The following is a 26,833-nucleotide window of genomic DNA, read 5'->3' on the forward strand; positions in this document are numbered from 1 at the left end:
TAAATCTAATAAATTTAATTTTTATTTGCAATAAGGATGAGACGCCAGCATAAATGTTATGGAACTCTTTATCAATCTAATTCTTTAATATTTATGATGGGTCTTCATATCACATATGTAAAAATACATAACACACACTAATAATAACAATAAAGCTCTTACATGATTGTAGGTAGTAGCACTGATAGAAAGATATTTCTATTGTAATGAGCAAAAATATTTGCAAATTTATGCCTTCCTGACTTTTAAGCGGCCCTGAAAAACCAAGACAGTGTAATGAACAATATCAGGAAAAGCGTAGATTGCTACTCCCCAAAGAGACAACCTGTTGAGTTGGAGATAGGCACAACAAAAGGACTATTACATATCACAGCTTTTGGCCTAAGCTGGTTGGAGCTGGCAGTGGTAGTGGTAAGTGTGCTCGCTTGCTTGTGTGTGTGTGTGTGTGTGTGTGTGTGTGTGTGTGTGTGTGTGTGTGTGTGTGTGTGTAAGCTATGATGTGTAACAGTCTTTTCATGGTGCCTGTCTGCAACTCAACGGGTCATTTTTATAGTGAGTAGCTATCTATCCTTTTCCTAATACTGTTGATATTCCAACCTGGGGTTTCTACTGTTTGATTTTTGCTAAACACTGTAATGATTAATGCAAAGTTCTTTTTGTTATTACAAATGTTTTTGTATCACGGCATTTACAACAAGAGAGTTACAGGTGGATGGGATGGAAATGATGTAGCACTTGGTCAAACAACTGATTCTAATAACTGTACTTGTGACTACTTTGTTTGGTCTGGTTCACATAAATGAAATTCTATTACATGGCTGTGTATTGCATCAACCAAGTAAAAAGGCTTCAAATCTTCCAATCATCATGATAACATTGTAACAATGTCATTCTTATACTCATGAGAAAATAATATGCAAAACTAATAAAGGCACTCACTATTAAAGTTACCTAAATCTAACAGAATGGAGACGAACATACAGAGAGAGGCAGAGATATAGAAATGCTACTGTTATAAAATGGAATGTTTAACAACTCAGAATTTAATCTTCTCTATTTCCTAGCAAATGTTTCTTTTTGTCCATGGTTTATGAGCTGATTAACTCACAGCATGCCAACAGTGTTGCAAAAATATTTTTAGGGGTTTAATTTTGTTAGATTTCAATAAAACCAGGTCTAAATCTAACAGCTGATGATAGCCTGAAGGAAACAAAGAATATACAAGGTCAGGTAGGAAGTCAATAATAAGGTGAGTTATACGTGTGTCTGTATTTACAATGGGAACATGGTCTAAATCTTCAATACATATCTATATGTGTTTCCTAAGATAGTTATAGTACTAGAATGTTATGAACACACAGAAAAACCATGGTGGTAGTAACTAAAATGTTACTGGGGCAAGAATGCTAGCAGGATAACAATCCTTGTCATAAAAGTAACAAGTGATCTTGTGTAATTTTTGTATCAGGTGGATGATGTGTGCTGAAATAAACAAGGAATAACAAATGAGGTTACAAAAAATAAGTACAATGTTGAAGAAATGACCACCATAAGGAACAACAAGAAATATGAGCAGTGTCATTAAAAGGGGTGGTAGTAAAAAATTTATTAGCTCAACCACAACGGATCCAATTGCTAGCCAGAAAACTGGAATAAATATGCTTAAAAATTACTGCTAACTTTGAAACTCGTGTTATGCAATATGGGAAACATCTCAGAAAACCACTTTGGGACAATTTAGTAATACACTTAAGAACAATGATACCAAAACTGGCAACATGTGTGTGAACCTACATGTCTGATGGCAAGCTTCACAAAGTACATTCGCACATCTAATAAGGGGCCAGATATTAAATTATTTCATCATAATAAACCATTTTAGATCTCAATGCAATGATAAAGTATCACACGTAAACAATCTCAAAATATTCTGTTTCGTCTGCATTTCATGGATTAGGTGGCTGCCCATTTTCTGTTCAACATACTATCACTGTATTTAACAGAAAGTGATTCCATTGCATTACTAATAGTCGCTAACCTGAAATCATAAACTTATCCCAGTACATCATTTGACACATAATATGTAAAAGTTGTTATACAGTATATCCAGTTGGCTTCCAATGCCACACAGTTTAACTGATTTAAGATTTTAGTACTTGGAAATTATCAAATCTCGTTCAGTGAGTAACATAATGGTTTAAGCATGTACAAGGACAAGCATATATGAAATAAAATGTTTTCACGTTCAAGAATGCAGGCACACTTGTAAATTATTTGTACTCCTCATGTTATACAATATAAGCTACAGTGAAAAAGTCTACGGGCATTTCCGTTCCACCTGTCCTTTGCCACCTTCTTCATATTCCTGTGCTGACATCCACATCTGCTGGAATGTACCAATAGAAGCAAGAATTGAGCCTCCAATCCAAGCTCCAAAACGCCGTTCAGCAGTACCACTTGCTGTGATCATTTTTAGGCGCATGCTAGAAGGAATGCGAAGTGAAAGATCACGATTCAGTCTTTCTGAGAAACCCTGTAGGAAGAATTTCTGTGTCAGAATGCACGAAGAACTTTTATCACACTATTTCATTTCTATGACTAGAAAATTATCATACTTCCACAAATATAATTCACACACAAGGTCCACAGGTGTGCTCACACAAGCTTGCGAATGCACATCCACACCCAGCGATCTTGAGAAAGCTTTAATGCATATTTGACGTGGAATGATTTCAGCATTCCGATGAATTACTCACCCGTTATTTTAAGATTTATGTGACATAAGACAGTGGGAAATTAACTAACCACCCTCTGTTTTACATATACAACATAAGAGGGCAACAGAATCTACGAATCTGAAATCTAGGAACAAGCAGCAAATATTACATTACATGGTATAATCAAAATTAATATAACTTATCAATAAAGAAGGCATGATTTTCTTGTTAAAGTAATGAAACATAGATGATAGCCGCTCAATGTTGGGTCATTTGCAGTCTGACAATACTACTTGTACTGAACTTTACTAATAATCAATTCATAGCTCCATGTTTCAATAACATAGTTACAACATGACTGGCTCCCTCCATTCAACAGTATTATTTTTATGAAACCACTGCTTGGTCACTAACATTGCCTGCAACCTTAGCTGACGACAAAAAGAGTGAACTGAAAGAACGATTAATGAAACATTTTTAACATTAAATACTGTGTGTGTGTGTGTGTGTGTGTGTGTGTGTGTGTGTGTGTGTGTGTGTGTGTGTGTGTGTGTGTTTTGTCTTTAATGATACTATTGTCACTTCCCCATATCCAGCTCTATATAGCGCATATATATGCAATAAAGGAACAACATGATCTTGACACATAAAATACTCTACCTGCAGAAGCGAATTTCCACCAGTTACAACCACGCTTCCATATAATGCAGGCCTTACATCGACATCACACATTCCCATGCTTGTTGTAACAATGTGGGCAACTCCTAACATGGTGTGACCAACCAAGCCACCCCTAGTTTGTACCACACTTGGATCAAACAATGCTTCTGGGATGCGAAATCTTTCTCCACCAAAATCCTGAAAATGATACATGAAAGCACAGCACATTATAATCATACAGTATGTACCTATCAACTTTTTCCTACTATGGGCTGGAAGTTTTTTTCAAATAATATTTTACTATGGTAGTTATTAAAGGCTTCACAAATTGCCCTTCTGGCGGCAGTGAAACATGATCAATTAACACCTCCCTGTCAGTTGTTTTATACTTTTCTTTGAACTTACTTGACAACAGGATTCAAGCAGCTTCTGGATGCTGTTTGTATACTAAGGGGTTCTCTACCACGCTTAAGTCTTCTACAGGACACACATTTTTCTAGAACTTGATTGTCTATTTACTTGGAGAGAGTATGAAAATTTTTGACAACATACATATTTGTATTGGAAATACAGATTACACTCTCAATTGGAACTACTGCTGGTAGCGATCACATGTGCATGAGGTGTGCTTGCTTGTGAAAATGTATGTGTGTTTTCTTTGTGGAAGAAGATTGGCTTAAAGCTATAATGTGTTACAAGCCTTTTGGTTGTGCCTGTCTGCAACTCAACGGGTCATTTTAATGGTGAATAGCAATCGGTCCTTTTCCTAATATTGTTGAGACATAAACATTTAAAAGCAATGATGCTGTTGTATACAGAAATTTGTAACTGCTGGATGATCATAAGAAATTAAAGAAAACCTTGTCCAAAATTTCCACTTGGTGTAACGAATGGAAGCTCTCTTTAAACACAGATAAATGGAAGACAATGTTTGTTACAGAGAGAATGAACCTGATAGTGTCCAATTAACAGATCCATGGTGAACAATTTTGAATGTATCATTTTATATACGTATTTGGTTGCAATACTAATAAGCAATATTAAATGGGAAGAAACAATATTAAATGGAACCATCATGGAAAACCAGTATTAGTGACAGCAAATCAAAGACTCAGATACGAGAATTGCGTATAAGACACGACTGTGACAAATTGTGCAGTATTGCTCCAGTGCTTGTAGCATAGACAAAACAACAGATATTGAACAAATTCAGAAACACATTGCTAGGATTGTAACAGATTGGTCAGCCTACATGAAATTGTATGGAAATACTTGGCGAACTTAAATGGCAATCCTTGGAAAATGTTGTTGTTGTTGTTGTTGTTGTTGTTGTTGTTGTGGTCTTCAGTCCTGAGACTGGTTTGATGCAGCTCTCCATGCTACTCTATCCTGTGCAAGCTTCTTCATCTCCCAGTACCTACTGCAACCTACATCCTTCTGAATTTGCTTAGTGTATTCATCTATTGGTCTTCCTCTACGTTTTTTACCCTCCACACTGCCCTCCAATACTAAATTGGTGATTCCTTGATGCCTCAACACATATCCTACCAACCAATCCCTTCTTCTAGTCAAGTTGTGCCACAAACTTCTCTTCTCCCCAATCCTATTCAATACTTCCTCATTAGTTATGTGATCTACCCATTTAATATTCAGCATTCTTCTGTAGCACCACATTTCAAAAGCTTCTATTCTCTTCTTGTCCAAACTACTTATCGTCCATGTTTCACTTCCATACATGGCTACACTCCATACAAATACTTTCAGAAATGAGTTCCTGACACTTAAATCTATACTCGATGTTAACAAATTTCTCTTCTTCAGAAATGCTTTCCTTGCCATTGCCAGTCTACATTTTATATTCTCCCTACTTCAACCATCATCAGTTATTTTGCTCCCCAAATAGCAATATTCCTTTCTTACTTCAAGTGTCTCACTTCCTAATCTAATTCCCTCAACATCACCTAACTTAATTCGACTACATTCCATTATCCTCGTTTTGCTTTTGTTGATGTTCATCTTATATCCTCCTTTCAAGACACTGTCGATTCCATTCGACTGCCCTTCCAAGTCCTTTGCTGTCTCTTCCAGAATTACAATGTCATCGGCGAACCTCAAAGTTTTTATTTCTTCTCCATGGATTTTAATACCTACTCTGAATTTTTCTTTTGTTTCCTTCACTACTTGCTCAATATACAGATTGAATAACATTGGGGAGAGGATACAACTCTGTCTCACTCCCTTCCCAACCACTGCTTCCCTTTCATGCCCCTTAACTCTTATAACTGCCATTTGGGTTCTATACAGATTGTAAATAGCCTTTTGCTCCCTATATTTTACTCCTGCCACCGTCAGAATTTGAAAGAGAGTATTCCAGTCAACATTGTCAAAAGCTTTCTCTAAGTCTACAAACGCTAGAAATGTACGTTTGCCTTTTCTTAATCTAACTTCTAAGATACGTCGTAGGGTCAGTATTGCCTCATGTGTTCCAACATTTCTACGGAATCCAAACTGATCTTCCCTGAGGTTGGCTTCTACTAGTTTTTCCATTCGTCTGTAAAGAATTCGCGTTAGTATTTTGCAGCCGTGACTTATTAAACTGATAGTTCGGTAATTTTGACATTTGTCAACACCTGCTTCCTTTGGGATTGGAATTATTATATTCTTCTTGAAATGTGAGGGTATTTCGCCTGTTTCATACATCTTGCTCACCAGATGGTAGAGTTTTGTCAGGACTGGCTCTCCCAAGGCTGTCAGTAGTTCCAATGGAATGTTGTCTACCCCCAGGGCCTTGTTTCGATTCAGGTCTTTCAGTGCTCTGTCAATCTCTCCATGCAGTATTATATCTCCCATTTCATCTTCATCTACATCCTCTTCCATTCCCATAATATTGTCCTTAAGTACATCGCCCTTGTATAGACCCTCTATATACTCCTTCCACCTTTCTGTTTTCCCTTCTTTGCTTAGAACTGGGTTTCCATCTGAGCTTTTGATATTCATACAAGTGGCTCTCTTTTCCCCAAAGGTCTCTTTAATTTTCCTGTAGGCTGTATGTATCTTACCCCTAGTGAGATAAGCCTCTACATCCTTACATTTGTCCTCTAGCCATGCCTGCTTAGCTATTTTGCTCTTCCTGTCGATCTCATTTTTGAGACTTTTGTATTCCTTTTTGCCTGCTTCATTTACTGCATTTTTATATTTTCTCCGTTCATCAATTAAATTCAGTATTTGTTCTGTCACCCAAGGATTTCTACTAGGCCTCGTCTTTTTACCTACTTGATCCTCTGCTGCCTTCACTACTTCATCCCTCAAAGCTACCCATTCTTCTTCTACTGTATTTCTTTTCCCCATTGCTGTCAATTGTTCCCTTATGCTCTCCCTGAAACTCTGTACAACCTCTGGTTTAGTCAGTTTATCCAGGTCCCATCTCCTTGGAAAAAAGATGGCGTAATTGTCACAAAATGCTGCTGGGTAAATTTAGACAGGCTGTACTACTTGGGGGGGAGGGGGGGGGGGGGGGGAGAGAAAAACTGGAGAATCATTATGCTGCCTCCAATGTAGCTCTCATGTAGGGAAAACTGGATAATCATTATGCTGCCTCCAATGTAGCTCTCATGCAGGGACTATGAGAATAAGATAAGAGGCACTATTGTGTGTACCGACAGTAATTTTTCCCTTGCCCAACATACATATTGAAAAGGAAACACAATCGCTAATATGTACAAGCATTTTACAGTAGCTCACAGAATATAAATGCAGATGAAGATACAGATCTTGTGCATTTCTCTTCTGTATGTTCACCATCTGAATAAAGTACTTTTAGCTCCTGTTTGAGAGATATCATTTCCTCTCTATCTGATATACAGAACATGTATACTTTTTGATTTGTTTTTGTAGCTGTTTTTACAAGGTAATCACTGTTCAAGTTCTGCCTCGGACAACTTAAGTTTCATGCCCACTGCTATGGATATGTCAAAATTCATCCAATGCAAGGAGGAAGGGAGGGAGGGAGGCAGGCAGCGAGGGGGGACGGACGAAGGGGGAAAAGGGAGAGGGGGAATTAGAGAGAGAGAGAGAGAGAGAGAGAGAGAGAGAGAGAGAGAGAGAGAGAGAGAGAGAGAGCAATACGGAAGCCTGCAGGGCCTGAGGTTCAGTTACTTATGGAGGGAGATAAGAGCAACCATGTTCCATATTGTCAATAATTACAACCTGTTGCAGCTAACAATAATAAATAAAATTGTATGGCCCCTTCACAGTCTTTAGAAGCACAGTTACATGGCCATTAAATCCACAGAGGTAGAAATTGATGCTGCATGTGAGATTGTTTGAGCAACACTCAGTATCAGGGATGGGCACAAAATGATAATTGGATCTTTCTATCACCCACCAGACTCATCTTCTGATGTGATTGACAACTTCAGAGAAAACTTCAGTTCACTTATAGAAAATTTCGCTTACTGTAATCATTGGTGGAGACTTTAATCATCCAATGATGAATTGGCAAAATTACAGTTTCGTTAGTGGCAGGCAACGACATGCTACGAAACTTGACTAAATTCATTCTCTGAAAGCTACCCAGAACAGATAGTTAGGAACCTCACTCATCATGTAAATATATTGGACCTAAGTGCAACAAATCGACCTGACCTCTCTGAGAATTTTCATATCAAAACTCATATCAGTGATCATGACCCTGTGCCACCAATGATTATCAAAGTATGAAGGACAACTAAAACAAGCAGAAAGATATATTTTTTCCGCAAACTAGATTAAAAAAACAGTAGTGTCATATCTCAATGAGGAACTTGAAACTTTTAGCACAGGAAAGGAGCATATGGAGGAACTCTGGCTTATGTTTAAAAGAATAGTTGATCATGCACTGGACAGAGATGTACCCAGTAAGACACTTCACAATGTGAGGGAACCTCCATGGTATACAGTCTTGCTAAGGAAACTTGTAAAGAAACCGAGATTACTGTATAATAAATGTAAAATAAAGTGTAAAGGGCTGTAGAAAAAGATATCCTGAATGAAATGCATTTGGCCATCGAGAGAGCAATGCACAATGACTTCAATGACATCATAGCAGAATACTGTCAAATGATCTTTCACAGAACCCAAGGAAATTCTGGTCATATGTATCGGCTGTTAGTGGCACCAAACTTAGAGGAGTGTCCAGATCCTAGTGAATGAGACATGAACTGAAATTGAGAATAGCAAAGCAAAAGCTGAAATGTTTAATTTTGTTTTCAAATGTTCCTTTACAAAGCAAAAGCCAGAAGAATTGGACCAATCAAATCCTCATACCACTGAAAAGATGAATGTCGTAAGTATACTGAATTTGTGGCTTAGACCCTCTTCTACCTATAATCTAGCATAGTTTCTCAAACAAAAATCTATGCCCAGTTCTTAGAAAAAGGCACAGGTCACACCCATCTACATGAAGGGTAATAGAAGTGATCCACAAAACTACCATTCATATCCTTGATATTGATTTGTTGCAGAATCTTAGAACATGTTTTGAGCTCAAACATAACAGATAGCTTGAACAGAATGACCTCAGTGCCAACAAGCATGGATTTCGAAAACATCAATCATGTGGTACCCAACTTGCACTTTTCTCATGGCATAGTGAAAGCTTTGGATCACGGCAATCAGGTACGTGCTATATTTTTTGATTTCTAAAAAATCATTTGATGCAGTACCACACCTATGCTTATTGTCAAAAGTATGATCATACAGGATACCACGTGAAAATTCTGACTGGATTGAGGACTTTCTGGTAGAGAGGATCCAGCATGTTATCTTGGCTGGAGGCTCATCGCCAGCTGTAGGAGTAACATCAGGTGTGTGTTGGGATCCTTACTATTCATGTTGTTTATTGATGAGTTCCAGACAATATTAATAGTAAAATCAGGCTTTTTGCAGAGGATGCAGTTACCTATAATCAAATACATTTGGAAAGAAGCAGTACGAATATTCAGTCAGATCTTGACAAGATTTCAAAAAGGTACAGAGATTGCTTTAGATTTTCAGAAATGTAAAATTTGCACTTCAGGAAAAAAAAGAGAGAGGTCATATGACTGTAATGTCGCTGAGTTACATTTGGAATTCGCCTACTCATACAAATACCTGGATGTAGCACTTAGCAGGGATATGAAATGGAATGATTACATAGGTTTAGTTGTGGGTAAAGCAGGTGGTAGACCTGGTCTCTTGGAAGAATACTGGGTACGTGCATTCAATCTACAAAGGAGATTGTTTACAAATCTGCAAAACCTTCCTAGAATATTGCTCCCCATCCTAGAATATTGCTCAAGTGTGTGGAGCCAATACCTAACGGGGGATATTCAATATATAAACAGAAGGGCAGCAAAATCCATGGAAGTGTCACAGAACTGGAAGACACTTGTAGACGAGATGTAAACTATCCCGAAAAAGTCTGTTAACGAAGTTTCAAGAACCGGCTTTAAATGATTACTCTAGGAGTATACTACAACTCCCTACATATCTCTCACACAGGGACTGTGAAGATAAGATTAGAATAATTACTGGATGCACAGAGGCATTCAATCATTTTTCCAGCACTCCATAAGTTAATGGACCAATGGGATGTACCCTCTGCCATGTACCTCACAGTAGTTTGCGGAGTGTAGATGTAGATCAGGTGTTCTCTCTTTTCCCTAGCATCTGTCCCATCTATTATGGGGTCCGCTCTTGCAGGTTTCAGCAAATTTTGTATTGTTATTTATTTTTGTCAATGTAACCATAGGGAGGTAAGTTGTGAGTACCATTCCTTTGTCATTATCTAAACTATGTTCTGTGTGTTACTGTATTTTAATTGTTTTTCTATTGTACTCTCAGACAATAAATCTGGGAATCAGCTCAGCATTTGCCTAAATGAATGTGGAAAACTGCCTAAAAACCATACTCTGACTGGGTCGTGTACTAGCCCATGGTTTTTTAATCTGCCACACGGTCTGACTAGCCTACCTGTCTCGCAAACGACGAAACTTCAGGGCAAGTTTATTACTGTCAAACTATTGGATGACCCCTAAGACATACAAACTGACTGAACATAATTCTAATACCCATGCCCAGACAGCATTTCCCTAAGGTACTGGTGTGACAATATTTGCCAGTACAGTTAAGCTGCTTACAGTTCACAGAAATCTCCTGTTTTGCATTTGCTCCAAGCTGGTATGGAGTGTTAACAGCTTTCCAATGGGAAAGTGTGTAGTAAATCAGTTTAAGATAGTGTTTCATATTTAGTGGTTAACAGGATGATGAATAAAGTAGCCCAGTTTATCTTACTTGGTATAAGCACAACACATGACCTTAACAAATTATATATGCCACTTATTAATTTTGGTGACTTGACAATCTAATCTATAGAAGTGCTCCACCATTGCTACAGCACACATTTGATATTTTTTGACGCATTCCACAGCCACAGATAATGCTTTATAATTCAATATGAATTTTCACCCCACAGTGGTGTGTGCGCCGATTTAAAACTTTCTAGTAGATCAATACTGTGTGCCAAACTGGGACTCGAATCTGCGACCTTTACCGCTCAAGGGCAAATGCTCTACTCTTTAAGCTATGCAAGCACGGCTCGCAGCTTGCTCATACAGCTTTACTTCTGCTGGTACCTCTCCTCCTATGTTCCGAACTTCCTTTCTTCCAGTATTGTTAGCTCTGAGAAGTAAGCATGAGATTGACTTTTGGATGGGAGGAGAAGAGTTACTGGCATAAGTAAAGCCGTGAGGGTGAGTTACAAATTGTGATTGGATAGCTGTCAGTAGAACAATAGCCTCTGAAAGATTAAGGTCACAGTTTCAAGTCCCGGTTAGGCACATAGTTTTGATTTGCCAGAAAGTTGAACTATCCATCATGATGAGAGCAATGGTACAAAGTTTGTGTACTAATTAATAAGCACCAGAGAGCACAGCAGCATTTAAAGATTATAGGAATGATATATCAAAACCAAAGTATTAATTTAAAATAAATTTAAGGCATTACCTCCAGAGAATTGGCAACACTACTAACAACTTTCAAATATTATAAATATTTTTTCTTACCTGATGGTACCCATCTGGGAACTCATAGTGAACAGCCGGTATAGAAGATACAGTTTTCTCATCATATGGAGTTTCCGACACTTGCAATACACTAGCTTGAAAATCCTGGACAACTTTCTTTGTCATGTAATTATGCCATGAAGGCGTTACTTCCGGTAGATTTCGTTTTTTTACCCAGCGTGCCTTCTCCCTTTCTTTGACAACCTCTTTGGAGCCAATCATATATGGAGGGACAATTTCTATGCCACTTTCCTGTAAGAAAATTGATAAATTTAATATGTGAAATAACTCGGTTTAGAAACTTAGGAATACACATATCAATTAAAATTTACAGACTTTTTATAGTTATAAAAGTTGAAATAATGTTGCAATAGCTATATATCTATGACTGCAAGTCAGATTATAAGAGAGTTATATTAAAACATTGTCCAAAATATGTAATCAGAAATGCTTGGAAGTGAAAGACACACATAGGCTATTTGAAAAAGTAACAAAACTGGAATGGCTTCATAAGATAACTTTTGTGAATGAGAAGATGGTTACCACTAGCTTCCATACATACTTTGCAGCAAGATGTTATACAATCCATAAAGTGGATCAATAGCTCTATTATCTGCCAATCCCATTCCAGCAAAAGAGCTGTACAGAGCTCTTGGATGAGGGTTTGGCACAAGATGGTGTGACATAACAACACCGACAAAAAAAAAAAAAAAAACAATGTTTACTGCGGTTTAATGGCAGTGTCTTTGGCTACTAATAAAAAGTTCTTGTATTCTGGGTTCACTAATCCCAACCACTGACACAATTTCAAACAGAAAAGGATATCTGTAGCAGGTGAAGACTTCTGGTACAAGGAGTCATCCACATTATGGTAAAAGCCTTGTCAAAAGGTGGAGGAGTGAGAAGTTCAAGGAAGCTGCTTGCCTTCAGGCAGGAACCAAAGGTGAAATAATCAGCAACGATCAATGGCATAAGCATGTAGAAGGCAATGGAAAATGATGCACTAGAATGTAATATGTTTTGCAGAGGAAATGTGGTCGGTAATAGAAAAATAGTGATCTAAAGTTGGTCTCACATAGAAAAAGAGTCCAGATTAGTTCCCTGTTGTGATCTAAAGGAGAGAGTGCCAAGGCAGAGGTGGCGTTGGGGAGGGGGGGGGGGGGGGGACGCAACATTCCAAAAGTCAAGGTGTGGAATGTTAAAAGTCTGACGTGATAAGGGAGGTAGAAAATCTGAGAAGGGAAATACAAAGGCTGAATGTATGTATAGTATATAAAAATGATACAATGGGAGTAAGATTCATTATCAATATTATCAATTTGGTCTTCTGAAATTGTTTCACCACACAAGATTGTAATGCAGTCCCTCCTTTCAATCATCACAAGAATGCTGAAATGGCATATGGTGAAATATATGACCACCGAATGCAAAAACAGCTACAGTTGCTTAGCAGTGGAATTTTCTGAGCCAGATGAGATACCGGTATCTGTAAGATTCTACAGAAATTATGTGAAAGAACTTGCTCCCCCTAGTTTATCATAGGGCACTGTAGCAAAAGAGAAAAGGCCGCTGGACCGGATGGGATACCAGTTCGATTTTACACAGAGTACGCGAAGGAACTTGGCCCCCTTCTTGCAGCGGTGTATCGTAGGTCTCTAGAAGAGTGTAGCATTCCAAAAGATTGGAAAAGGGCACAGGTAATCCCTGTTTTCATGAAGGGACGTCGAACAGGGGCCATTCCATGTCAAGTGGTCTAATATCGAGAAATGTTTCCACATGACCATCATGGATTTTGATGAAATTTTGTATGAACATTCACACATGTTCTCAATGAACACTGGTAAAGCTTCAGTTTCAGAAATTCAATACGTGCAGAGATATAGTCACTTGTTTGAAACCATAGCACAGCTTCCAATAGTGCATCCTTGAACTTTCAGCAACTTTGAGATGAGATATGTCTGTAAGTATTTGCATGAAAGAAACAAAACTTGGCCATGTTATACAACTTTTAGAGCTCTTTAAAGTAAAATATTAAGAAAAGGAGTGCTGGGCAATTTTCATATAGATAATATGAAGAGAGAGAGAGAGAGAGGGGGGGGGGGAGAAAATAGATCACAAAGAATTCAATGAATAATAGCTTCATATTTTTTGTACTTCTCAAAATTGTAAATATTTACAAGTGGAAAATGAAGACCTAATTTTTGGATTCAATTGTATAAAACATTTTTCCAAAAAAGAATCTGTTTGCTTGAATCATGCATCAAGTGATGTAAATTTTCCAATCATTATTGCAGAGATTTTAATTCACTAGGTGTTGTAACCTGTGAAGTTTTGTCTTAAGGTTATTAGGGAAACATGTGAAATGGTTGGTTAAACATATAAGAGTTTTAATTTTGTATTTAATCACACTTAAATGTAGCCTACTACCTTGGTAAATACGTAACCACTAGTTTCACAGAGAAAATTCACAAGATTCACTATTTATAGAAAATATAATGGCAACAATTACTTTAACAATCAGTTTCATGATTGTGAGCCAGTATTTCAGTGGTGTGTTTGCAGCGTAGTGAGTGGGTTCTCTTGACTGAGCATGGCTTGTTAAGTGCTTCGTAAGACCATCAAAGTTTGTAATCTAATTTACAAAAATTGTTTTGATTGTGTCTTTTATAGCATATATTTCTTATTAGACTTTTTTATTGGCATTATACATGGTGTATAATTTCATTCAGTAGCAATTTGTCTGAAATTTAAGATTATAATTTGTGCTTAGAGGCTAAATACATTATTTAGTTACTGATTAGATATGGATGCAGAAGGGAGCGCATACCTCCATGCTCAATTGGGCAAGGAGATAGTGTAACAAAAGTGTCACGTCACTTTCTTTGCCAAAAAAGCTGCTTTAAAATGGTTTGCGGATTTTAGTGATGAGGAAAAAGAGTTGTCGGTCCGACGTTCTGAAGCAAAGCTGGACAATACCTCTCAAGTTTGCCTACACCATGAAGCCCTGTTATTGACACAATATGAGAGGTTACAAAAAAAAATGCTTCAATCCCTTTGGGAAGGTGAATCATAATGTTAAGGCAGGAATTCACACTCTTGATACTGAAACAGCTAATAAGGCTTCTGATATGTTGAAGAAGCAGCTTGTTAATAACATAAAGCCAGGTCAGAAAATTTGTCCGGCTTGCAGGACTACCTTAAATAAACACTTGGACGAAGCTTTATCAGCTTCATCTTCACATTCTGATGAGGACTTTACACCAAAAGAAGAATTAAATAGTAGCTTATTGTCTAACGGTATTTCACCCCTGAAGAGAACAGCAAGATACAGAGATAAGCCCCAATAAGTGAAGAAGAAAATTCAAAAGGCTCAAAATGTGATTAAAAACAGAATTGTAAATGCAATGGGAGTAAACCGACAAATTGAAGATGCTAGTGAAATTAAGGAATGTGGAAACTGTGCCAACTATGCACCTTTGCTGACTGAACTGAAAGCCAAGATGCAGAATGCAATTCATAAAGAACAGATGCAAATTTTAACCTTGGCACCTGTAAGTTGGACAGTCAGACAAAACAGCAGCTCAGTTCGGCATGTCCAAAAGAATGGTGAAGAATGCTCGGAAGCTTAAGGCAGAGAAGGGCATTCTGGCACTTCCCGAAAATAGGCAAAGAAGGAAATTACCAGAAGAAGTTGCTAGTAGAGTGCGAAATGTTTTTGAAGATGATGAGTATAGTAGGGTGTGCCCTGGAAAAAAAAGATAGTATTTCAGTTAGACTTTTGGACAGAAAGACATACATGCAGAAAAGATTGTTACTTTGCAATTTACAGGAAATGTATGTTATCTATAAGAATATAAATGGTCCAGAAATAGGGGTCTCAAAGTTTTGTGAACTTAGACCCAAACGGTGTGTAACAGTAGGATCAGCTGGAATGCATGCAGTTTGCGTCTGTGCAATTCACCAAAATGTTAAGCTTATGCTTAGCGGAGATGGTATACGTGAAAATTATAAGGAGATTCTCAGCAAGGCAGTTTGCAGTTTTAACTCTAAACAGTGCATGCTACATCGCTGTGAAAGGTGTCCTGGGCCCGAAGCTATAGCATCTGAAATTGCCAGCTATTTCCTACATCATGAGCCACAGGAAGTTATTGTGTTTAAGCAATGGCTATGTACCGATCAGGCCACACTGGACACAAAGCAAATGGTAGTGGATGAATTTATTGAAGATGTAAAAAATAAAATATGGAGTCTGTCACGCCATCATTACATTGCCAAGCATCAAAGCTTGCATCTTACAGGCCTTAAATGTCATCTGAAAGACGAAGAGCTTGTTGTCCTAATGGATTTTGCAGAAAATTATTCTTTATCATTCAGGATGCTGTGCAAGGATTCCACTGGGACAATAGTCAAGCAACAATTCATCCATTTGTTATCTACTTTCGTCAAAATAAAAAAGTAGAATCTTCAAGTTTTTTGCATTAGGCCTATCAGTGATTAATTGCGGCATGACACTATTACAGTTAACGTTTTTATCAGAGAGTCCATCAAATATATAAAAGCATGGTTTGCACAGATATCCCACATTCATTAATTCAGTGATGGCTCCAGTGCTCAATATAAAAATTTCAAGAATTTCCTAAATTTGTGCTATCATGAGAGTGATTTTGGAATGACAGCCGAATGGAATTTTCTTGCTACTAGTCACAGGAAATCACCTTGTGATGGGATTGAAGGTACAACTGGTTATCAGCAAGAGCAGGCTTGAGTGAGTGTGTGTGTGTGTGTGTGTGTGTGTGTGTGTGTGTGTGTGTGTTTGGGGAGGGGGGGGTGACAATTAAGAAATAACATTGTTTCTATTTTTATTCTTTTGCTATTCGGACTTAAGCTAGCTCCTATTCATCAGGATTTCTTATTTAACTTATTCCAGCCATTAATAAACATGTATAAGGCAAAATAAAAGATTTCAGGTATAATTTAAGTGCCAGAAAATGCGTTCAAACTTCCAGTGCGCCTCTTTGATGATGCTACTTTTTAGGGCCTTATATGCTCGCATCGCAAAACCAAATCCACTTTTCTAGATAGTTTAGAATATGCTCTTTCTAATGACCATAGTTTAGAAGAGTTTGGAGAAAACAGTTTTTTGAAAGATTTGACTAAAAATATCCATTTTTAGCACTTTTTGAAAAATCGTCAACTTTACCCTAGATTTGTGAAATAATGGAAAGCAATTGGAGAATGAAATTTTATATTAGAGATCTTGTGTTGGTGAGTAATGGTGTGCAAAGTTTCATGTACATCCCACAATTACTTTTGGAGATATAAAAAACTAAAGTTTGCATTTTTTTTTAAACAGCTATTTTTTCGCCCAACTTTGCTTCAAATTATCTATATGAAAATTGCTCAGAACTCCTTTTCTTAATATTTTACTTTAAAGAGCTCTAAAATTTGTATAAGATGGCCAGGTTTTGTTTCTTTCATGCAAATACTTACAGAGATATCTCATCTCAAAGTTGCTGAAAATTCAAGGATGCACTATTGGAAGCTGTGCTATCGTTTCAGACAAGTGACTATATCTCTGCACGTATTGAATTTCTGAAACTGAAACTTTACCAGTGTTCATTGAGAACATGTGTGAATGTTTACACAAAATTTCATCAAAATCCATGAGGGTCATGTGGGAGCCTCTGGACCAATTGGCATGGAATGACCCACAGATGTGCAGAACTATAGACATATATCTCTAATGACAATCACTTCCACAATTTTGGAACATGTATTATGTTTGAGTATAATGACTTTTCTGGGGACTAGAAATCTACTCTGTAGGAATCAGCATGGATTTCGAAGAAGACGATCCTGTGAAACCCATCTCGTGCTATTTGTCCACAAGACTCAGAGGGCCATAGACACAGGTTCCCAGGTAGATGCTGTGTTTCTTGACTTCTGCAAGGCATTTGATACAGTTCCCCACAGTTGTTTAACGGACAAAGTAAGAGCATATGGACTATCACATCAAATTGTGATTGGATTGAAGAGTTCCTAGATAAAAAAAACACAGCATGCCATTCTCAATAGAGAAAAGTCTTCTGAAGTAAGAGTGATTTCAGGTGTGCCGCAGTGGAGTGTCATAGGACTGTTGCTATTCACAATATATGTAAATGACTTTGTGGATAACATCGGAAGTTCACTGAGGCTTTTTGAGGATGATGCTGTAGTATATTGAGCGGTTGTAACAATGGAAAATTGTACTGAAATGCAAGAGCATCTCCAATGAATTGACACATGGTGCAGGGAATGGGAATTGAATCTCAATGTAGAAAAGTGTAATGTGCTGTGAATACATAGAAAGGAAGATCCTTTATCATTTAGCTACAATATAAGAGGTCAGCAACTGGAAGCACTTAATTCCATAAATTATCTGGGAGGAGAAATTTGGAGTTATTTAAAATGGAACGACCATATAAAATAGTCAGTAAAGCAGATGCCAGACTGAGGTTCATTGGAAGAATCCGAAGGAAATGCAGTCCGAAAACAAAGGAAGTAGGTTACAGTACACTTGTTTGCCCACTGCTTGAATACTGCTCACTGGTGTGGGATTTGTACCAGATAGTTGATAGAAGAGATAGAGAAGATCCAATGGAGAGCAGCGCTCTTTGTTACAGGATCATTTAGTAATTGCGAAAGTGTTACAGAGATGATAGATAAACTCCAGTGGAAGACTCTGCAAGAGAGACACTCAGTAGCTCAGTACGGGATTTTGTTGAAGTTTCGAGAACATACCTTTACCAAGGAGTTAAGCAGTATATTGCACCCTACTATGTATATCTCACGAAGAGACCATAAGGATAAAATTAGAGAGATTAGAGCCCACACAGAGGCATAGCAACACTCTTTCTTTCCATGAACAATATGAGACTGGAACAGAAGGGAGAACAGATAGAGGTACTCAAGGTACCCTCCGCCACACACTGTCAGGTGGCTGGCAGAGTATGGATGTTGAAGTAGAAAGGTACCCAGGAACTGGAAGTAAGGCGTTGTCATTCCTGTTTTCAAGAAGGGTCTTAGGAAAGACGCAAATAATTATAAGTCTAAATCACTGGTATTGATCTGTTTTAGAATTATACAGCATGTTTTATACTCATGTTTTATGAGGATCAATGAATAGTGTAAGGCCCTGAATAAATAAATTGAACATATTTCAAATACACAGGAGAACTCCACTATTGTATAATTATACTATTGATGACACATTGCTGGAAATAGTAACCACCATAAAGTATCTAGTAGTAACCACTCCTTTGTGACCTTTAATGGAAGGACCATATACAGGCAATAGGAATAGCAAAAGCCTAGCTGCGATTCTTAGGAAGAATCTTATGGAAATATAATTCAATGAAATAAGTTAGACAAATTCTTGAGTATTGCACATCAGTCTGGGACCTTTACCAAGTTGGGTTAATAGAAGAAAGATAAACAAGATCTAATGAAGAGAAGTGGATTTTGTCACAGGATCATTTAGTAGGTGTAAGAGCATTATGGATATGTCCAAACTCCAGTGACAAATTACAAGGTAGATATTGTGCACCAAAGAAAGGTTTACTACTGAAATTTAGTAACAGTATGTTCTGGGAATAGCCAGACAAATATGTCTGACAAAATGACCACAACAAGAAAATTTGAGAAATTAGAGCTTATGCAGAGGTTTACTGACAATCATAATCCTATATACCATTTGCGAATGGAACAAGAAAGGGGGAGGGGGTGGGAAGCACACTGCTAGGTGGCCTGAGGAGTACAGATATACACATAGATGAATGGGGAAGTAGGGTAAGGAATGAGTCATTGTGAACAGTTCAGTTATGGGATTATTCTCATCAGAACCAACATAAAACCTAAGTCAGCAGATAAGTTGAGATATATAAGCGCTGATGTCACAAATACAAGATGAAGAGACAGAAAATACAAGGTTATTATAAGAGACTGAAGCGATTTCGTAAATTCACAGCCGCTACACTGGCTGACATACTGTCACAAAACTCAGAACTCGTTTCGAAAAACTCAAAAAGTTACGTGTTGTTGCAGCCACATTTCATATTTCTGCCACAAGATCGCTGCAGTGAGCAAGTAGCCAAAATGGTAGCAGGCACCAAAAAAGCTGTAACAGTGTGTGGGGATAAGTGCAAGATTTGGTGTTTATTCCCCCACTAACAAACCTGCAGGAAATGCAAGCTTGGATCAATAGTGCTCCTGAGCTGACCGATAGGGATACGCTGCACTGAACCTGGGCAGAACTTGATTACTGGCATGATATCTGCAGAATAGGGAGAGAGCTGGGGGTAAGGGCACATATGATGTGTCCAAAAGCCCTATGACAATACGTCAACCATTGTGGCTACAGTAAATCTGCGAAATAGCTTCAATCATTTCTAATAACCTTGTATATGGGACAGCGTGCGGGGAGCTCATAATGTCAAATCGGAAATGAAAATCTAAAAATCACAGTGACTGAAAACGTAAGCAGAGAGAGAAACATAAGATAGAGTGAAGGGAGAAAATAAACTTGGTAGTAGTGGAGTTCTGCAACAACTTTCGTCTAGTAATACCAAATATACTTTTCAATAATCATAAGAAACCAAGATATGCTTGAAAAAGGAAAAAAATATGATTATAAATCAGAGAAGCTGGTGGTGGAGGGATGGATACAGATGGCCTGGGCTGTGAAGGGGCCACTGAAACTGAGTATGTTATGCTCAGCTGCATGATGTGCCACCAGGTGGTCAACTTTGTTCTTGGAAACAGTTTGGGGTTGGCCATTCATCATGGTGGACAGCTGATTGGTATTCAAACTGGCATAAAAAGCTGTGCTATGTTTGCAGCTGAGCTGGTATATGACAGAGCTGATTGCACAGGTGGCCCAGGTCTGATGCAGTAGGAAAAGCCTGTGACAGGACTTGAGTATGAAGCGTTGGGTGGATGGATTGGGCAGATTTTGCACCCGGGTCTTCCACAGGGATATGACCTTACGGAAGTGAATTGGGAGTCACATTTGGTTGGACTTGGATAAGGTGTAGATTGGGTGGGCAATGTAACACTACTTTAGGAAGGGTAGGACAGATCTTCGGTAGGATGTCCCTCATTTCAGGATATGATAACAGATAATCAAAGCTCTGATGAAGGAAATGGTTCAGTCGTTCCAGTCCAAGATGATATTGTGTGACCAAGAGGGAGATTATTTGTAGCTGACTCTAGTGGATGGTGGGAGGATTGAAAGTGTATGAGGATATGGCAGGGGAAATCTGACTGCAGACTAGGCATTTGGGGTAGTGCCCACCTATGAAGGCCTTCATGAGAGCTTCAGCACACTGGGACAGGGTCACTGCAGATATGTCATCTACAGGCGGCCATGCTGTATGGGAAGGATTTCTTTTATGTTGAAGGGAACTTTGGGTTGAGATGACCAGGTGAAGCAGATAGGAGAGAAGGGGTTGAGGTCGTGAAGGTGGTCCATTAACAGGTTGATATAGGAGGGTGCCATGTGGGTGCCCATGGCTGTGCCATGGATTTGTTTGTTTACATCCATTCAAGGAAAAGTAAATGTGTGTCAGGATGTAGCTGATAATGCGTATAAAAATGAGATAGTGTGTTTAGAGGCTGAAGAACACTGGGAGTAATAGTTATCGATAGTGGCAAGGCCGTGTGCATGAAGATGCTGGTGTACATGGAGATGGCACCAACAGAAACACGTAGGCACCCAGAAAGTAAAGGATGGAGAGTCCGTGAATGAAGTACTTAGTATCTTTGATGTTGGGAGATTAAGTTTCAAGCAGTTGGCGAGAAATGTTGGTCATTAAGACCAGAAATTCTTTCAGTGGTAGCAAAACAGCCAGCCTGGATTTTCAGTGTGTATTTGTACTCTACATTGTGACGGTATTACTCTAAAAGTTATCAAGTTTTCTTTCTTTTTTGTGTGTGCCTGTCAATGACTCAATGCTTCTGCTTTTTGCAGGTAGTCTGCTTTACTCCTGAAGTATTTACATTTCACCAGGCCTTTCCTACAGAAGTATGTATGGCATGTGTTTTTTATATGCATAATTGAATGTTTATTGTAAATAAAAATTAGCATTGCATCTTTTAAATGAATTTTTGGGTTATGTTGTTAGTAATTATGCTCTATCATGATTGTTAAGTAGTGTGGTGTTTGTTCTACCTACACTGGTGAGAAAATATTTTTCTTGTTATTTGTGTCTGTTTGTATGTGTAACGAGTGATACCAATGTCACCAAACGGTTTAATTGGGATAGTGGCAACCAAATGATTACTGAAATTACTGTGTGGAAGCTATGAGACTGGAGATGTGATTTTGGACCTTTAGAAGAATATCATCCACAGAAATCTGAAGATAGATAAATGTAAGAATGACTGCCCAGTCATCCTGAAAATTCTACAATCCATGCTGCTAACCAGAATTATATACAGAAAATGGAAAAGAAACATGTGGATATGTTAGTTAATAACCAATTTAATTTTATTAAAGACAAAAAAAAACAGAGAGGGATTTCTGACTTTGCACTTGACAATAGAGACCAGAAAAATCAACAAACCTTAATCAGGTTTGTCAACCTGGAAAACATGTCAATGATTTAAATTAGTGCACAAGATGTGAAAATATGACAAAAAAGGGATAAACTATAGAGAAAGCCATGTAATATTGAATACATCCAACAACAAATTGAGAGGGTTTGTTGTCCTACAAAAGGCGTTTGATAATAGACAGTACTCAAATTAAAGAGAGTGTAACAAACAGATGCAGCTTTTTTCCTTTGCTTTTAAACCTGTATATTCTAGAAGCAATGAAGGAAATAAAAAGGTGCACGAGTGGAATTAAAATTAAAGGCAAAAGGATATCAATTACACAATTTACTGATTGCAAATGTATTCTCTATGAAGGTAAAATTATTGGACTTGTTGAATGGGGATTATCAGTCCACTGAGTACAGAGTTTGGATTACGAGTAAACTGAAGAATGACAAAAGTAAAGGAGAATATTTGTTGAATGGGATTAACAGTCCATTGGACACAAAATGTAGATTGTGAGTAAACTAAAGAATGACAAAATTAATGGAGATTTGCAGAAATGAGATAGCTACAAGCATAGCATCAGTATGGGGACCACTTAGAAGACAAGGTAAAGTAATTCTGCAACAATGGATGCAAAATAAGGCACGATGGATGAAGCAAACAGGTCACAAGACATATACTAGGACAAGCAAAGAGAGCACATCTTGCCAAAGAAGTCTGTTTGTATCAAACATAAGCCTCAATTTGGGGAATAAATTTCAGAGAATACACATTTGGAGCACAGAATTTTATGGAAGTGAGTCATAGACTATGGTAAAGTAAGAAAAGAAGGGAATCAAAGCATATGAGATGTGCTTTTACAGAACGATGCTGAGATGTAAGTGGATTGATAGGCTAAGAAGTAAAGAGATTCTCTGCAGAAAGGATGTAAACAAGAATATGTGGAAAATACTAACTAGAATACATAATGGGATGACAGGAAATAGCTACCGTGGCACCAGAAGGAGCTATACAGGGCAGCCATTATAGAGGAGAACTGAGATTGGTACATATACAACAAAAAATTCAGGATGCTGAATGCGGAGTGCTATTCTGAGATGAAGAATTGGCCCGGGAGAGTACACAATGCCAAATCCAAATCACACTGATGAAACTACTCCTATTTATAGGGTTCATATCCACAGGTCTTGCTGGTAAGTACCTATGCGCAGTGAATGCTTTCTACATCTACATCAATTCTCCAAACCACTGTGACATACACGTCAGAGTGTACTTTCAATTGTAACAAGTATTATGGTTTCTAACCATTCCATTTGCATATGAAGAAGCTCCATTAATGCCTCTGTGCATGTTGTAATTTGTCTGATCTTGTCTTTGCAGTCCATATGTGAGTGGAACATAAGGAATGTAGTACCTTCCTAAATTAACCACCTACTACTGGTGTTGAAGTGCAGGCCCTGTGTGGGCTTTTGAGGCTAATTGATGTCTGTATTAAGTATCTACCAAGCCAGAAATTTGCAGCATGTTCATTATGCTCTTGTGTGAGTCGAGCAAACTTGTGACCATTCAAGCTGCCCTTCTTTGCACAATGTGAACCAGAACTCCACCAACAAAATTTCAGAACTTGTTAATGGAATGTTTTCTTATGAGAAACCCATGATCTTAGTGGCTCACAGTGGAGTAATTGAATTTAGCTTGATTTATTACCTCCATTTTGCTTTTTATCTTTATGCAGTGAAAATACTGCACACAAGTGCAAATGTCAATAGCATGTGTTGGTATCTTGTTTGGAATCAAAATTGTTCCCTTCACCTACAGTACTTGCTGTTAACAACCGTGAGGCTTTACTCTTCGCTTTCAGGTTGCTTTCAGTATTGCTCGGTTCTGTCTCTGGTTACTTTCTGCAGCAAAGTTAGTTGTACATTAACAGTGGTAGAGTTAATGATGAACAGTTCGCCATACACAGATTGCGTGCAGGTTCACTGAATGCTGAGCTGTCCTTGAGGCAATGGCAACCACTCTAAAGTATTTTTGCACCTGCGGGTTGTTACATTACTCTTTGTCATATGTTACACAATTTTGTGACATTGTTACAGTAGCTTCACTGTTATGAAGGAGTTTTCACATTAAGTTACAAAAGGTACTTTTGGCGACTAACCTAATAAACCATAATTACATTATTATTCTGTAATGTGTCACCAGAGATGTCCCATATATCAAAACTCGGAAAATATGCCAAGCAATCTCTAAAATTCTGTTGGTGGAGTTCACGTATCCCAGTACAGTATACATTCAATGTACTGTTATACTTAAGCCAAAATAACAGTGATCGATGGATACACACGAGAGGGGTCAATGTTGTCGGTTCATGTTTGTACGTAAGATAGGGATATGAAGACAGGCAACATGTTGCTGCTATCTGAAAGGAGCAGTCTCTTCTCTTGAAATGATATTAACATAGAATTAAAACGTTACACAGTGTCAAAAGTCCCCATAACTAAACAAGAAAATTGTCAACACAACCCACACACTTTATGAAGCAAACGTAATGGCTGAAAAAAATATCAGCATCAAATATTACATGTAACACAAAGCAGTTACATGAAATGTTATATGAACAAAAAAATTATTTTACAAACGACACTTCTGAAGATCTTAATTTCAGTAAATAGTCAAGAAAGTGGAAACATTTACATACTACAGTCCATAAATTAAGACACTGATTGCTTCAGTGTCCATACACCTGATTATAATGTTGAACAAAATTGGAGACACTGCTACAAAATACCTAATTTAAACAGTAATATCCATCTTATTATAAATCCTGAACAATACGACATAAATGGGAGGAATTTGCTGGAAACAATGACATATACAAAGTAAAATGGCTCCAGCTTAAAATACATAAGTTGATAAATAATCGTAATAAACCAAGCAACACTGTGTACTACTCAGAAGCTATAAATTGGCAACTGGCCCAGTGTGGTGTGCAGGGAGTGCACAGTGTTTGCTGAAGGGACTTGGAGGGGGGGGGGGGGGATCTCTATGTACAGTAACTACAGTGTAGGCAACACAAACTGGGTCTTGAGCATCCATGAAAATGGGAAATGTGGACAGTTTTGAAGGTAATGATCAGTTAAACAGTGCAAAAAGATAAAAACAGCAACAGCACAATTCTACAACAAAGCAGGCAGCGCCATCAATACCACCTAATAATGTGCTGCAAAGTGGCAACAAACATCTACAAAGCAATATGGAACGAAGCCTCAAGTTACAGTTCATACTTAATACCACAACCAAGATTATTGGAGAGGGGAGGGGGGGGGGGGCATGGTCCAGAATTACATTCTAGCCAGATCAACAGAGGAACATGGTGCATACTCAATAAAGAGAAGGATGAAAGTGGCACGTGAATGTGACACAACTGAGGGTACACATTATTGACCTTTTTAGTTTACTGATTAATATAAATCCTTACTGCTTCTGATTACTAGCCACAGTGTTTAAAAGTGGAAATTTCTCAACATAAGGAGAGCTCCATCAAACCAGTCTCTAGACTGAAGACCACCACAACAACAACACATGCAAAAATGTGGTAGAAACAAGTATATAAACACAACACAGAAAGTACCACTAGCGTTACACTTCTGCCTAACAACATTGTCTTACAGTTAACAAAATGAAACCCACAATATGAAAGATTATACCTGCAAAAAATTTTTACACTGCATACTAATATAATCTCCACCCAGAGGAGATTTTACAATGGCTTGAGTCAAGACAAAACCATCTTGCACTGGAACAGCAGAGGTGTGCGTTGCTCCACTGTCTATGACAATGCCCGTCGCTCTCCCATTGGCAAATGCAGCTAGCACTGCATTTTTCACCAGAAAAAATGCAGGCACGTTATACTTCTCGAACATTAATTCCGTCAGTCTTTCACGTTTTGCTCGCACGTTCCAGGGTGCCTCTGACATTAATACTGGATGATATTCAGATTCGGACTGTATGCATTTTGCGTACGTATAATCCAGAACTTGCTCGAATAAATCCCAGTCATCGATCATACAATCTTTCATGTAAGTAGCAACTTCCATTCCGGGCCGAACAACATGTAAGTAGTTCGTATCTATGTAATATTTGTTTGTTGAAGTTATGTTTTGGGGATCGACTTTCTTGTCTTCTGTTTCCATCGGTTCTGTATTAACTGATGCTGTTTGATTCCCATCTTTCACTATACCGACAGCGGCTGGAATTTCGGCTTTCGGTGTATCTTCTTGTGCGTACCCAACACGGAGAGAATAATGACCGATATCAAAGACCAATGCTCCTATTTCATCGCCCCCATATAACATTCCTGAACTCATGGCGACAGTTGAAATAAAAACTGGGAATCGGAGAACTTTCTCTTGGCGCGCTTTGCAGAATGACTATCGTAGTTCTGTGAATAAACCTCCGTAAGATTCTATTTTCGCGTCTTAGAAGTTAGTTGTGTAGTACACAATGCAACATCATATTGACAACACTTCTCCACATTTCAAGAACTCACTTCCAATACCGCACTACACTTCACACCTTCAGTTTACTAATAGTTAGGTTTACACAAACATCGTGCATCGCAATACACAAATCAAAGCCCTTACACAGACACTTCAGTCTACGCACGCCCGCCTGTAATACCACATTATCTTTCCCGATGAAGAGATGTTTCGTGATCAACACATGGATGGATCATTCTGACAATTATTTCCAAAAAAATACCTCTTTAATCGAAAATATGATTGTTACTATCGATAG

At 38.1% G+C, this 26,833-nt stretch overlaps 1 protein-coding gene across 1 annotated transcript; it reads right to left on the reverse strand.

The window, feature by feature from the left end:
- Positions 1 to 26,820, reverse strand: LOC126334684 (actin-like protein 6B). Its single transcript, XM_049997161.1, has 4 exons — positions 25,744 to 26,820; positions 11,459 to 11,710; positions 3,378 to 3,575; positions 1 to 2,533 (listed from the first exon to the last, which is right to left on the reverse strand). Exons 1-4 carry the CDS (start codon positions 26,401 to 26,403, stop codon positions 2,318 to 2,320), a joined length of 1,326 nt encoding a protein of 441 aa, XP_049853118.1. The 5' UTR covers positions 26,404 to 26,820; the 3' UTR covers positions 1 to 2,317.
- Between the last annotated feature and the right edge of the window lie 13 nt (positions 26,821 to 26,833).

This window comes from Schistocerca gregaria, chromosome 2 (assembly GCF_023897955.1).
Source record: "Schistocerca gregaria isolate iqSchGreg1 chromosome 2, iqSchGreg1.2, whole genome shotgun sequence".
In the NCBI taxonomy this organism is placed as follows: domain Eukaryota; kingdom Metazoa; phylum Arthropoda; class Insecta; order Orthoptera; family Acrididae; genus Schistocerca; species Schistocerca gregaria.